The sequence below is a fragment of the Ailuropoda melanoleuca genome, chromosome 10 (genome assembly GCF_002007445.2).
Source record: "Ailuropoda melanoleuca isolate Jingjing chromosome 10, ASM200744v2, whole genome shotgun sequence".
Lineage (NCBI taxonomy): Eukaryota > Metazoa > Chordata > Mammalia > Carnivora > Ursidae > Ailuropoda > Ailuropoda melanoleuca.
The window spans coordinates 49,104,600-49,119,953 of NC_048227.1; the positions used below are offsets into that span (position 1 = coordinate 49,104,600).

Consider the following 15,354-nt stretch of genomic DNA (forward strand, 5'->3'; position numbering starts at 1 on the left):
TTTTCCATTCTCTTACCATTTATTAAAGTATTTAGTGCTTCATTGGTTAATTCCATAAATCTTCCAGAATTTATACACATTTTGGAGCATATTGTCAATGGACCATGATTTAGTCTAATATTCTTTAATATAATGAGGTTTATATGCCTTGTGAAGATATGCTCTACTAATAACACTAAGAAAGTGAAAGATGTTGTATATTTGAATAGTTTCTTACTCAGCACAGGCTTTCTGGATAAACCATTTCTCTGGGAGATGCTATAGCTTCATGGACAACAGCACATTTTCAGGAAGCAGACCTTTATTAACTATATAATGACTCGGTTTCCTCAACTTTCCTCAGCCCTATGATGACTTGGTTTCCTCAAGCAGGACTTATAAAGAAAGCGCTTATAATAATGATACAAAATCTTATTTGTAAAGTGTTTTAAACAGTGTGGGGCATGTCGTGAGTACTTAATGGATATTAATTATCAATAATCATGACAGTAATATGGGTATAGACAGGTTGGTAAGAAATCAGTGGCAAAACACTATGAGGATTAACCTAGAAAGATGGAGCTCTTAGATATTGATTTATTCAGCAAATATTTATTATGTGTCAGACACTGTATTCCATGCTGGGGTTATAAATAACTGTGTTATAATTTGATTGTTTTAAAAGAGACACATAAAATCTACTCTGGAAGCACTGTGTAGGGATTAATTAATTCTGTCTAGGAGAGTCACAGACGACTTCACAGAGGAAAAAGCCATTGGAATTAGGTCTCTAGAGATGTGCAGGAATTAGCTAAGGCAAGAATGAAGAAAAGATAAAAAGAGACTTTCCAGGGAGACAGCACAGTGTGAACAAGAGAATGAGGCATGAAAGTGCCTGGGGTGTTAAGAAGGTAACAGATAGATTGATTTCCCTTTCTATTTGGCAGAGTATAGAGGGGGAATGGTAAGCAATGAGTCTAGAAAAATCAGTTGAAGATACGTTATGAAGGACTTTTAATGCTTTGCAAAAGAGATTAAGTTATACTAAAGACAATTAGAAGCTAATTTGAGAGTTCCACATGTATTGTTCTTCTGCTCAATCACTCATTAGTGTATTCATTCCTTCAAGGAGTACTTACTGAACAGTTATTACTAAGTGCCTGACCCATTCTAGGCACTTGGAATTGAGCAGTAAGCAAAAGACAAAAAGCCTTTCCCTTACAGTCCTCACACCTACTGTGAAGCAGCAGACGGTGGCAAAAATAAAATAAAATATACAGTTATCAACTGGCAATAAATGCTAATGTGAAAAATAAATGCAAGAAGAGAGAGAAGCAATGTCGAAGGGAAACCTGCAATTTTAGATATCATGGCCAAAGAAGTGTTGGTTAAAGGGTAACATGTGAGCCAAACCTGAAAAAGGAAGGAAATGACCCGTGTGGATATCTGGAGAGAACAGCAAGTGGGCAGGCCTTGAGGTAGAAGTGTGCCTGATATGGTTGGGGAGCAGCAAGAAGGCCAGTATGAGTGTGGGGAAGGTGAAGGGTAGAATTAGGGAGGAGAGTCAGGAGACTGCTGGAAGAATCAGGCAAGAAAGGATAATGGCTTGGGTGGTAGTGGTAGAAAAGGCGACAAAAGAAAATGATCTGGAAGTATTTTAGAGTAAGATCCAATGAGGTTTCATGATGGGTTGACTTGACTGTGAGGCATTAGAGAAAGTATTCATCTTGGCTTGAAAGTTTTAAGCCACTCTGATGGTACTTCCTCTTCTCTCATTTCTGTCTTCCTACAGACTTGTAGACTTAATCAGCTTATTTTCTTCCTTTAAGTTTCTACCACTGCCTTTTCTAGTCCTGTTCATCTGAGATTGTCTCTGGGAAGGACAAAGGCTCCCTGGCATATCACAGGCTTGAAGACAATTTTGGGTATTTCACTGCAAATCAGTATGTGGAAAGAAGCTATGTATAATACAAATTTTTAAAAAATATAATACAAATGCAAGTAAAAAAATATGTGGTTCATAAACTACTTATAGTAATTCTTGTTAAACTGTACTTCATTTCCTCTAAGAGGGTAAATAAAATCTTGTTAGGAATTCTGTACTATTTTTACCTTGAAGTGGGGTTCTGCATTCTCTCTCCTTGGTAAAAGCCTCATAATCTATTTCAAGAGATAGTTTTTCTCCCCTGAAGAGGATACTATTCTGGCAGACTAATAGGTTCTCCTCTATTTACTAAGGAACACATTCATTTCTGTAGACTTCCACTGGGTAGCACCTAAGGGCAAATCCAAGTTTTATGGCTCCTGAAGTTTACAACTTTGGGAGACCCTCTTTAGGAAAATGACTTCATAATTATGTATATAAGATTTTTAATGCTCCTCTCAGAACCTTGGAAGATAACTGTATGTATGAGGACCTAAATTATACTTCGTCAGCAACTGGGTAAGCCTGACTTTAGTGATACCCTTTCACCAGCTCCCCAGTTCACCCAGGATTAATCTTAGTCTGATCACTGCTTCATAGGATCCACAAGCTTTGGGCTGGGAGAGTGCTCTGATCTGAGCAGATCTCTGATTTAGAAGGAAAATTGTTAAGCAGTGTAGGGGTATTTTGGTACTATAGGTTATAAATAAGAATGATTCTACAAAATTGCTTCACTATCATTTTCCCATTCTTAAATAAGCATCCTTTGATATGGAATTATTTTTAGAGCTTTATCTTTCCATGCAATGAAAATTATTTTCACATACTCTCTTCAAATGAAAAACTGACATGCTTTTCAATTTAGGCATGCTTTTCAACTCTTAAACTTTCCAATCTTTAAACTTATTAAATAACCATATATGTAATAAGTATCCACAAAAGCAAAACACTGCTGAGAAATTACATTGTACTGTCAGTGTACTCTCCGTGTCTTTTGTTTTCTGTTCTTTTCACAGAAAACAGTTACACACAGTACAACACAGGAAATCATACAGGACAAATTAGTAACCCTAAAGCACCAGATAAGTTCTTGCCTCCTATGAAGTGGTAGCTCAGGGGTGGCTGCAGACTTTCGTGGTTTCCATCAAGAAATGCTGCTGAGGCTCTTCATCTGTATGCACTAGTAAAAAATATTTTTACCATTGATTTTCCTCTGTCATTGATTTACCACCTGACGCCATCAATAATGAGGTTTGTCGGCTGATTTCTTAGGCTGTCTGGGAATTTTTTTAAATTTCTTTCTTTCTTCCTTTTTTTTCCCTTTCTTTCTTTCTTACTTTTTTTTTTTTTCCTCCTTCTTGCTGGCAGAAGAGTTGCTGGTAACAAGTAGTAAGTGAGGCAGGAAGAAAGGCTGATAATTTGAACTTGGAAATTTGCAACCAACCCATTGACTCCACTAAGCCATTTCTTCCAGCCCTTTTTCCCCCTCCCTCTTATTACCTATCATTTTATTACTTGATGGGAAGTCTTCCATCGGGTTGGCCTTCTGAGTATTGCTATTTTTCAGTTTGGTATGCATTGGAATGCAAATTAAATGGGACAATTATCTGTGGTAAAGTGTTTTCTTGATGCTTGGAAGAATGCTTTTTCTTTTGCTTCCCTTAAAAATCTGAAGGCATCTAAAAAGCTGATTCAACTTGAGTACTTAGTGAGAAACCAATTCTGTAAACTATGCCACTTTCATTTATTGAAGTTAGCCCATGTTTGGGCCTAAAGGGAGAATTTTCTGAAACACATGTCTATTTCACTGTGGCAGAATGCTTTCCTTTACAAAGCAATAATATGGTGAAAAAAGTAGAAAGTAGATAGTCAGCATTCCCACATCCCTTGTAAAATAAAATGAAAATGCAGATACCCTTCTGTCAAGGTCCTGATCCTGGACAAAATTATATACCAAAATTTGACAAAGCACGTTCTGGGAGATATATATTCATTATTATGCATGAACTTAACTAAATATTGATCACTCTGAGTGAAACAGATGGAAACAGCCATTTTTCTGGATTCCAGATATTGAATTATGAGAGGTCAGGGGAAAAATTCTCACTGGCAGGTCAAGACAAAATAATTTAAAAAACAAGATAAGAAAAGATACAATTTTATGTATGATGTAGCTATTTAAAAATAATTCTCTTTTCTTGTCTCCATACATTTTTCAAGACTTCAACCATAATAGATGACTTTTATTGAAAACATAGATTGGACACGAAGAATTCTTAGTATTTCACTTTTATTAAGAATGAATATAACCATCTATTTCAATTAATTATATGTATTTATTTCAAAAGACTTTTACACATTCATTTTATCTTTTAATTTGTTATCAATTTAACAATTTAATATTTGGACTGTGTACTTTCATATGTAAATTCATATATAGTACACATTTGCATCACCCATGTGAAAGATGATCCCTGGAATTGCATAACGCACAACCTAGACAACTGTATAACCATGTTCTATGGCCCTGATATACTCAGAAGCAGGATTGATGAGTCATTGGGTATTTGAATACTTGATTTCACTGAAGACTGCGAGATTGCTCTTGAGACCAGCATTTGACCTCCTACAACACTTAATACTATACTATTCTCTAGTTTGGGGCAGCATTTAATGTTTTCTTTCTGGTGTTTGCCATTCATGTGAACTGTGTCATGTGGGCCTCTACTTATTTGAAGTTACTCATTTTCTCCCCAGGGTTTCTCACAGTCTTATATTAGGTTCCAGGACCTACCATCCTTGTTCCTTCTGAGACTTCACCTGGTTTGGGTTTAGAGGAGGAAAATTGACCTAATAAGCCAATTCTAGATCACCATTATTTTGGAAACATTCACTGTACATTGTGTGTGTGTGTGTGTGTGTGGTGTGTAAACATTAAATTTGAATCTCCTTGGCTGATCTTATTTTTTATTTGAGCTGTATTTTTCACTCCATTTCAATTCTACTTCAAAAGGAGTCAGCTGTTTTGAATGTTCTGATTATGTTCTGCATTCTTCTGAATCCCCTTAGATGTGTTGTTTTCTTCTGTCTAGGTATTGGGTCTCAGGTCCAGTTGCTGGGATGCAATAAACAGCAACAATCCAATTATTGAGGATAAATACAGGAGCCAGTTGGTTTGCCAAGTCATCCTCCCCTCTCAAGGTAACAGGACAGAGCTTCTCTACTCCCTGTATGTGGAAAGACTTAAGCTCTCCCAGCCTCCATCACAGCAAACATTTAGCGATCCTGGCCAGCATCCTTCCTGGCATAGAGGCCAGGTTGATCATCCTTGCAGGCATGCTCATGGAGGATACCCCACCCATTCTCTCACAGGTCTGAAGATTGCTGAAGGCCAAGCAACAGTCAAGGGGAGAGAAAATTTAAGAGGGAAGGTACAAAAGGGTCAAGTGCTGAAAGAATTTTCTTAAAAGCAATCTGAGAACTAGAAAAAAATCTTTGAAGTTTGGCATTGTGGGGGTGAGTCATGCTTTTTCCATAGTAATGTGGTAAGATTTTAGGGGAAAAAAAAGTGCTAGAATGAGGAAATAAAAACTGCTAATAAGCACTCTTCTTCCTATGGGATTTCTGGTAAAAATGATAGGCAGGTGTAAAAAATGCAGATGGCTAGATGTGGACATAGATAGAGTCGGGGGGTCAAGAGGTGTTTTTAATTTAATTGATGAGAGATCTTGAATATGTTTATACGGATGGACCTAAGAGAGAGAGCACTTGGAAATATGGGAGAGAGAGGGAGTGCCAAGAACACATAGTTCTGAGGTTAGTGGGAGGAAATCATAATAACTAAGGTGAAAGAATCCATCTTAAACTGAATAAAAGACACTTCTGAGACAGCTGGGAATGAGGTCAGAGTGAGTAAAATTGCAAAGAAATTTATAGATACGGGGACAAGAAATTGAGGAAATCACATACAGTCTGTTTTCTCAGTAAAGTATGAGGCAGGGTCATTGGCAAAGAGAAGTGAAGATTTATAATGGGTGAAACAATGATGTGCTAGTGCTGTCTAGTAGAGCTAATTGCTAAATTTTCAGGAATTTTGCCAGTCAGTTGTTAAACATGCCCATTATTATAGTGTAAATTACATAAATTTACAGTTAAATAAAGTACAGTGAAACAAAGGTAATACTCAACATTTATCACTTCCTAATAATTTTTTTTTACAGTTTACTATATTATCTATGCACTTGAGGTTGTTTGTATCTATTGTGTCTGAGCACAGATATAAAATTGTATCTGGTGGAGATATCACGAAAGACATGCTGTTTATTATACATTTCTTCTCCAATCTGGTGATGTCACATAGTACCTTGAAATGGGCCACACAGGGAGTATTTGCAGCTTGAAAATCAGCAAATGCTTCAGATAAGGAGTTTTGTTTGTTTGTTTTATTTTTCAAAGAGCTGTTGATTGAACATATACTGGCACACACTATTAGTAAAGCTTCTGAGGATAGCACTGAGTATTTTGAATGGGCACTCTGAAGAACAGGAAGCAGCTGACAACTGATTGATAAAAGAGGACCAAAGCCCACTGGGCCAGGTTGAAGTTAGAGAATACATTTTAAAAGCAATGTATCCCACAAGCAACCCAGGTATAAAAACAGCAAAAGTGTTGGGCTGAATTCTTGAGTGCAGTGTCTGGGGTAAATGGGTAGTTGAACTGGAGCATCTTGAGGTCTTAGCTAGTTATACAGAGTAGAGAATCTAAGAGGAAGCTGGGAGAAAAGTGGGTGATGGTGTGGAACTGGAAACCTCAATGAGGGGGAAGCCCGTGTACAGTGAAAATGATGTAGAGGAAAAGTAAAAAGGATGCAAATTTCTAATGAAAGAGTGAGATTTTGGAATTTATTACTTCAGTTAGAGTTATTTCCAGACCTTGGGTGTGATGGTGCTTATGAGTTTATTCAAGTTATCATAATCATGGATATAGTGGGATTAGCACAATAATCACAAGTTTAGATTGCTGGAGGAGTTGATCATATGGGCTGAAGGTACCAGGGATGATGGCAGGAATTGAAGTGAAGAACTGAGAATGATATAGGAGTAAAAGTGGAGAAATGAGGATGATGTTGAAGTCAGAGTGGAGAGCTGCCTTGAGCTGGATTGAATAGCTCTGAGTTCCTTGTATGCAAGAAACTCATTCAGTGAGAATGGCTTCTGTGGAAATGTATAGGTAAGGCTACTTTACCAGCCACTATCACCTTTGGGTAATAGCTGCTCTTGATATAGACAGTATATTAGAGTGTATAAGGAAAATATATTTTAATGTAAAAACCTTTATAATGTTTTGCAAAGCATAATTTGCTTATAGCATTTCTTTTTTTAATAGTTTCTTTATTTATTTATGAAAGACACAGAGAGAGGGAGGGAGGAAGAGGTGGAGGGAGAAGCAGGCTCCCCACTGAGCAGGGAGCCCAATGCAGGACTCAATCCCAGGACCCTGGAATCATGACCTGAGCCAAATCAGATGCTTAACCGACAGCCACCCAGGCACTGTGCTTATAGCATTTCTGATAAAATTGATCTATAGTTGTGCTCATGGGCTGGGGACAGTGGCGAGGACATCTTATTTTAGAAAGGTTTACTTTTTCTAACCTGCTCATTCCCCACCTCTTCAGGCCACTGCAGAGGGACATTTTCTTTTGCTCTTTTGCATCTTCATAAACAATTAAGGTAATGCTCTACTTATTTTTCTCTTTCAAAATCTTAAGCATTTTCAAGTTCTTGTTATTATGGCATAATTTCCAGAATTTATTTTAGTATTTGTTGTTTCATTCCTTTTACTATTCCCTCTAGGTGTCATTTTCCTCTTCCACCTTTACTAAGGGCATCATATTGAGCTCTGTAAAGCATTAGATCTCAATTTTGTCTTTCATTTTTTTATACAAAGAGTATATATAAAAGATCACTTTATCTTTTAGTTTTGCATCCTCTTATAGCAGTTTTAGCCATTATTTTTGCCAGTGTTTTGAAAATAGACACTTAGCTCATATTTCTTAATGATGTACTCTTCAAAATGTGGGTGACATCATTGAACATGTATATTTGTAATAATAAATTTTCCAAAAACTTCTGTCTGAATCTCTTGCTTGGTGCTACTCAATCAAAACCCAGCAGTATAACAACAGATTATTTTCTTTCTACATTTTCTCATTCATTATAAATATAGGCATGGTTTTAACAAGGGCCAATGGCTTAACCCAAAGGATTGATCTGGGACCCATTGATAGGTCAGTACATGCATATCAAGGACATCTATCCCTCAAATCTCATTAGCGGAGTGTTTCTTACACAAGGCTATACAAAGATGGAGAAGAAAAGCATCCTTGAGTGTGTCTGTGCGTATGAATTCATAAGAAATAATTTCTCTCTTTTACACATAAACTCAAATTCTATTTTATTCTTTACCTGAAGATAAACATTTAAATCTGATTATTTAGTCATTCATATTTCGATGTTGTGTGTTCTAATCTTTTGCCATTGATACCTGAAAAAGGTGAGAGTTTTAATAAGCCATCAGAGAAAAGCAAGTAGTAATTTTAAAGTCCGGGAAAGTCTGGGTGAATTCTTGGGAAACTTGGTCATCAACACAGTGTCAGGTGCTTCACGGGTAAGGGTTTTGCTTCCATAATTATGGGAAGCAGTCTGATACAGTGGAAAGGTATCAGAATTGGGGGTCCCACAGTTGTGAGTTTCACCTTGGCTTTACCTTATTCTATGATCTGTGGGAAAGTATTTAACATTTCTAAATCTGAGATAGGATCTATAGTTTGGAGATAATAATATTTGTCTCGGCTGTTTTTGAAAGGATTATATGAGATATTCTATTTAAAAAAAAAAGCTTGCAGTGTAGCTGATATAGAGTCGATCTTCAATAAATACGGGTTCCCATGTCTCTAGTGCCTAGGAAGTAAAAAATTGATGTGCTTTGCAATGATCTATCAAGATGCTAAACAATTATAGTATCTATAAATATAATTTCTAAAATTTTATTTAGATTTTCAAAATTCTACCAAACTGAAAATCTTGAAATAAGTAGTTAGTGTTTAAATTCAGATTTCTTAAAACCACATGTGAAGTTTAAGAAATACTTATGTTGAAAACAACAAACTATTAATGAAAAAGAAAAATTGCAGAAATGACACTTTTCTAATATTCTAGGTGAAATAACCATCACAGATGAATTGGTAATATATTTTTCTTATGAAGTATTTGAAGCTTTATTCTTATCCCTGGGAAAATATTCAATTATCTTCACCAAATGATTAAACTATAGGTTTTTATTTTTGAATCTTAGTTTTTAAATTGTAATATTTCATTGCTTCAAGATTATCACTTCTAATCTTAATAACCTAATAACTATCATTGATGTTACTAAAATATTTTACTTTCTGCTCTAGTATTATTCTCTGCTAGATTAAAATCGTAATGGGTCATAATAAAGTATTTTCTCCTTTTGTTTCAAAGACCTAAGATAATCATCAAGTACTATTGGTCAGTTTATTTGTCATTGGAGATGATTTATTATACACGTTGTATATTTTCTTATGTGTGTTCTTTCCATCAAATAATGCTTTGATATTAAAAACTGTTATCAGAATTTAAACATAATTGATGACATAGTAACATTTTTTGAAAAGTAGAGAGAACACATATACATTAACTTTTCAGTAAAATAAATCTTAATTGAAGCCTTTAGTTTCATATTATTTTGTTCAAAAACTGAACATAATTAATTACAATGCTTTATAGGAAAATTTACTGTGTCATCTATATAACTAACATCACCATTAGAAACCAGACGTATTTGGAGAGTGGTTCAAGATCATGACATAGGAAGATTTTGACTCATCTCTTTCTGTAGACACAACAAATTTACATTTACATATAGAATAATTTTCTGAAAAAGATCTAAAAATTGGGTGAACAGAACCTCCACAACAAAGAATAAAGGGACAGCATGGAAATGAGTAGGAGAAGGAGTGACACCCTCTCACCAAGTAAAAAAAAAAAAAAAAAAACCCACCTTAGACACAATGATCCACAACTGGAAGGATATCAAAAGTAAGGAACTTTACCCCGAGAAGTGAGGAGCAAATACACACATCAAGCAATCAACTCTTAGATCCTTCATGGGAGAGATGAACCCCCAAAAGGCCTGGCTTTGAGAACCAACAGGAGTACATGTAGGAATCTACAGAACATAGAAAGCAGAAAAGCTGGTCTTGAAAGGCTCCTGTACAAACTTACTTGCTGCAGGACCCAAAGTAAAAACACTAGTTTGAAAGCAACTAAACCATATGTGGAGACCATTTAAGATGGAGACCATCTTAAAACATCTGTTGGTGAGTCAAGAACTTGTTGGGACTTTTTCTAAGGACAGAGACCTTGTTGGGCACCACTTTTGCAATCTCATTCTAACTTTCTAATACCAGTGCTGGAAGGTACACTTTTGGAACTCTTCTTCTAACATGTTAGCACAAAAGGGTGTGCCCCACTGAGGGCCCCATCCTCCCATGCACCCCAGTCATGTGCCATGGTCATCTGCCACAGCCTAGCTGAGTGAGAGCCCACCCCCATGCTGCAGCTTCAGGCTCACCAGAGAAGACAGCATGCACAGCTCATACAGGGGATGCCCTTGAGTACCTGGCTCTGGTGGCCATGGATGATAGCACTTTTGAGCCCCATGGAACATCTCCTATAGGAGGCCACTCTTTCAAAACTGGGAGAAGTAGATTATTTGCCTAATATATAGAAAAAGGCAAAATGAGGAGACAGACAAATGTGTTCCAAATGAAAGAACAAAACAAAACACCCAAGAAAGATCTTAATAAAACAAAGATAAAATCATATGATCTCCAAAGATGAAAAAAATTTTTTGACAAAATTCAACATATATTTATGATAAAAAAAACAACTCTCAAGTGGTTATGTGGTTATAGAGGGAACATACCTCAACATAATAAAGGCCATACATGACCAACTCACAGCTAAGATTTTCAATAGTGAAAAACTGAAAACTTTTTCCCTAAGATCACGAGCAAGACAAGGATGCTTACTCTGACCACTTTTATTCAACATTGTATTGGAAGTTCGAGCTACTGCAATAACATAAGAAAAAGAAATAAAGGGCATCCAAATCAGAATGGAAGAAGTAAGACTGTCATTATTTGCAGATGATATGATACTATACCTAGAAAATCCTAAAGTCTACCAAAAAATTGTTAGAACTAATAATTAGTAAGTTTGCAGTATACAAAATCAATATACAGAATTCTGTAGTGTTTCTATACACTAATAAAACTATTGGAAAGAAGAATTTAAAAAGCAATCCCATTTTTAATTGCTTCAAAGAGAATAAAATACCTTGGCATGAATTTAATCAAGAAGCGAAAGACCTGTACACTGAAAGGTATAACACTGATGAAAGAAATAAGTGGAAAGATTTTCCTCACTCATGGACTGGAAGAATTAGTATTGTTAAAATGTCCACACTATGTACAACAGTCTATAGCGTCAATGTGATCTCTATCAAGATCCCAATAGAATTTTTCACAGAACTAGAACAAATAATTTTAAAATTTGTATGGAACCATGAAGACCCCAAATAGCCAAAGTATCTTGAGAAAGAACAAAGTACCACCTTCCCTAAACTCAAACTATACTACAAAACAATATGGCATTGGCATAAAAACAGACACATGGATCAATGGAACAGAATTGAGAACCCAGAAATAAACAAACACATACATGGACAATTAATTACTGCAAAGGAGCCAAGAACATGCAATGGAGAAAGGACAGTCTTTTTAGTTTGGTCTAGTGATATGTTTGTGAATCTGTTGTCAAAGGCAAGTGAAACAAAAGCAAAAATGAGCAAATGGGACTACATCAAACTAAAAAGTTTCTGTGCAGAGAAGAAATCCATCATCAAAACAAAGAGACAATGCACGTAATGGGAGAAGACATCTACACATCATATATCCAATAAAGGGTCAAAACCCAAAATATGTAAAGAACTCATACAACACAACAATAAAAAAACAAATAACCCAATTAAAATACGGGCAGAGGATCTGAATAGACATTTTCCAAAGACATACAAATGGCCAACAGGTACATGAAAAAAATGTTCAACATCACTAAATATTAGGGGAATGCAAATCAAAACCATGATGAAATATCACTTCATACCTATTAGAATGGCTATTATCAAAAAGACAAGAAATAACAAGTATTGGAGAGGATGTGGAAAAAAGGGAACTGTTGTGCATTGTTGGTAGGAATGTAAATTGTTGCAGCAACTATGGAACATAGTAGGGAGATTTCTCAAAAAATTAAGGCTAGATCTACCATATGATCCAGCTGTTCCACTTCTGGGTACTTATCTGAAGAATATGAAAACACTACGTTGAAAATATATATGCGTCTCTATGTTAATTGTAGCATTATTTACATTAGCCAAGATAGGAAACAACCTAAATATCCGTCAGTGGATGAATGGTTAAAGATATTTTGCACACACACACACACACACACACACACACATATACACACACACGCACCCGGAAATACTACTCATCCATAAAAAATGAAATCTTGCCATTTACAATAACAGGGATGCACATTGAGGGTCCTATGATAAGTTAAATAAGTCAGATAAAGAAAGAAAAACACCATGTGATTTCACTCATGTGGAGTCTTAAAAAAAATACCAAAACAAATTCATAAATACGGAGAATAGACTGATTCTTCCTGGAGGGAAAGAGGATTACAGTTAGGTGGAGTGGGTGAAGGGGTTTAATTGTATGGTGTTGGATGGTAACTAGACTTTTGGTGGTGATCACTTTGTAGTGTATGCAGATGTCAGATTATAATGTTACATACCTGAACTATATAATGGTATATATTAATTTTACCTCAAAAATATGAAACCAGACCTATTTGTTTACTACATCTAGCACTGACAATTACAAAAATGACATGAATTCTTTGAGGATTTTTTAAAAGTACATATTATGTAATCCTTCACCATCAAGTTTAACTGCTTTATAAATGAGGGTGTGTCCACAAATGCAAATTTTTTAAATGGAAAAAGTAACTGATTCTCCCAAGAAAAATAACAATAAAAGGAAACTGGCTGAAATTTCTTTTAAACATGTGAAGGAATCACATTTAGCTTTGCTTTAAAACACTATTAGTTTCTGTTTATGGTGTTTTAGAAAGTCTAGGCTTCTTTAACAGAAAACAGTCTTTTACAAAAGTATCTAATCCTATCCTAGTGTTGGTTGCTAAGAGAACATTTGATACAAATTAATCAGTAAACATCTAGCAGCCAGCTACCGGAGGAGAAGGGGAGTGGGAGAGACTTAGAAGCTGGCCAGCAGGGAAACTACTGATGGAAACATGGTTGTCAAGAGTTTTTTTATACACACTGGCAGCGTCACACTGTGATATGAATTTTTTTCTCTATCATTCTTCTAGGTAAGGAAAGGAAAAGAAAACAGGAAACATTGGAAAGATAAATGGGGTCTTTCCTATGAAGGTGAGCTTGAGTTTTTTCTGTTGAACTTTGGTAAAACAGCAAGGGTTAGATTAATTAATGATTAATAATGAAGATTAGTGAGAATGGGTAGGATACCTAATACTACCTAAATATTTGTATTTAAATTTTTCTCTGCATCAGTTATCCTATTTGAAAATAATGTTTCTGTAAAGTACAACAACAAAAAAATCTAAAAATTTTAATGGAATTTAGGTGTGTCCCGCAGAGAGATTTAGACCATTGATTGACATTCATACCTGTGAAAGTGAAGTGTCAGTCCTGGAAGAACTGGAGGCATTTACACACCAGGAAATGGTTACCTCAGTTTACTGGATCTGGATTAATTCCTAACCGTAAGTTCTTTCAGACATTTTTTTTTGTTTTATTTTTACTATCGAAGAAAACTGAAAAGTGAAATTCCATTTATAGAATTCCACTTCGTAATAAATTTAGGAGAACATGGATGCCTTACCTTTAGAAATGAGTATTATGGAAATATATAAGCACAGAAATATCCTACAAAAGCTACAAAGGAAGTGAAAGAATGAAAAACTTATGTATTAATTATACATAAATCCACTCAAATATGTTTTTAAAATAGGAACAAAAGTGTGATGTGGTTAGACAGTTATTTTTGTACTGAAAATATATTTTTAATTTTCTGTAATAGAGAAGTTAACTTTACCTAACTTGTTTTTTAAATTATTTCTACATTACATATTAGAGTCATGTCATGAATTTCCATCATAATCCAAAGTTAAAAGTCATGAATTCCCCTCAGAATTTTGCTATACATGATGCTTGACCTTAGATCTAAGATGTTGACTAAGATTATTTATTTTCTCTTTTGTATGAAACTGATGTGTCTGATAAGTTTAATTTTCTGCTCCATTTTAAATTATCTGGCAATAACTTATATAGAGTATTATTTCCTTTCTTTTAATCTTTCCTATGTAGGGTGCAGGATAAATAAATCTAGTAATGTGGAGAGCTCAAAAAATTATAACTGATGTTCGTTGCTACATGCTATGATCTTAAAGTAAGCCCCTGACCTCAAAGAGATTACTGTCTACTTTCAGAGTTAAAGTTTAAACAAAAACAAAAAACAGTAAGTGAAGATGGTATATTTTTAGTATGGATCATTTTCTAGAGAATTTGGGAACAGTGTTTGGCAACTTCTGTAGGAACCAGAGCAAGCTCCACAGCGGGGAGGAGCTTGAATGGAAGTTGAAGAATGAGGCGGAGTTGGAGGCAGTGGTAGAGGCTTTGGGTTATAATATGATTTACATTTAAGTGTTGAATAAGCAACTGATATCAAGTTATTTGCCTTTGCAAATAATATTACAAATATTGCGAATGTACTTTTTGCAAATGGTATTTAACATGCTCCTTTTGGGGTGTAATCACACAGCATATACTCTCAAAAGTCTATACAACAAAAATTAACTAGGTAATTATTGTTTGTGATTAATAAAAATACAATTATGATATGTTAAAAATTCATTGATTTTGTATGTATCCAGATCCAGGGCTATGAAAGTGTTATCTACACAGACACAAACAGTTGGGAACAAAAGTAATTAAATTAAGGGATTCTTTTAATAATACTTTATTGCATAGCTATTTACCTGAATTTATTTTTTTAAATAAACTATGTTGTTACTACTGTTTCAAAATACCTGTATGAAAAAATATAGAAAAGTATAAGAGTATAACATCTAACAAAAATATTGAACTATAATTCTACAATACCCACATATTAATCTGTTGAAGATATAATAAACCTACGTGTACAATGTAAATGGACTATTGATTTTACCTATTCTTTTTCTATGAGAATGGCAGATAGA

At 35.0% G+C, this 15,354-nt stretch overlaps 1 protein-coding gene across 5 annotated transcripts in view; it reads left to right on the forward strand.

Annotated features, from left to right (window-relative positions):
• The window catches only part of LOC117804235, an 852,227-nt gene that overhangs the window by 631,201 nt on the left and 205,672 nt on the right, over positions 1–15,354 (forward strand). For 2 of the 5 annotated variants that reach the window (XM_034670865.1, XM_034670866.1), the window contains exons 6-7: positions 13,444–13,504; positions 13,731–13,857. In XM_034670865.1, the coding sequence (XP_034526756.1) occupies positions 13,444–13,504; positions 13,731–13,855 (186 nt within the window). In that variant the 3' untranslated portion in view covers positions 13,856–13,857. Of the gene's footprint in view, positions 1–4,995; positions 5,105–7,577; positions 7,633–13,443; positions 13,505–13,717; positions 13,858–15,354 lie in introns of those variants that run through there. The other 3 variants (XM_034670867.1, XM_034670868.1, XM_034670869.1) reach the window with 3 other exon arrangements.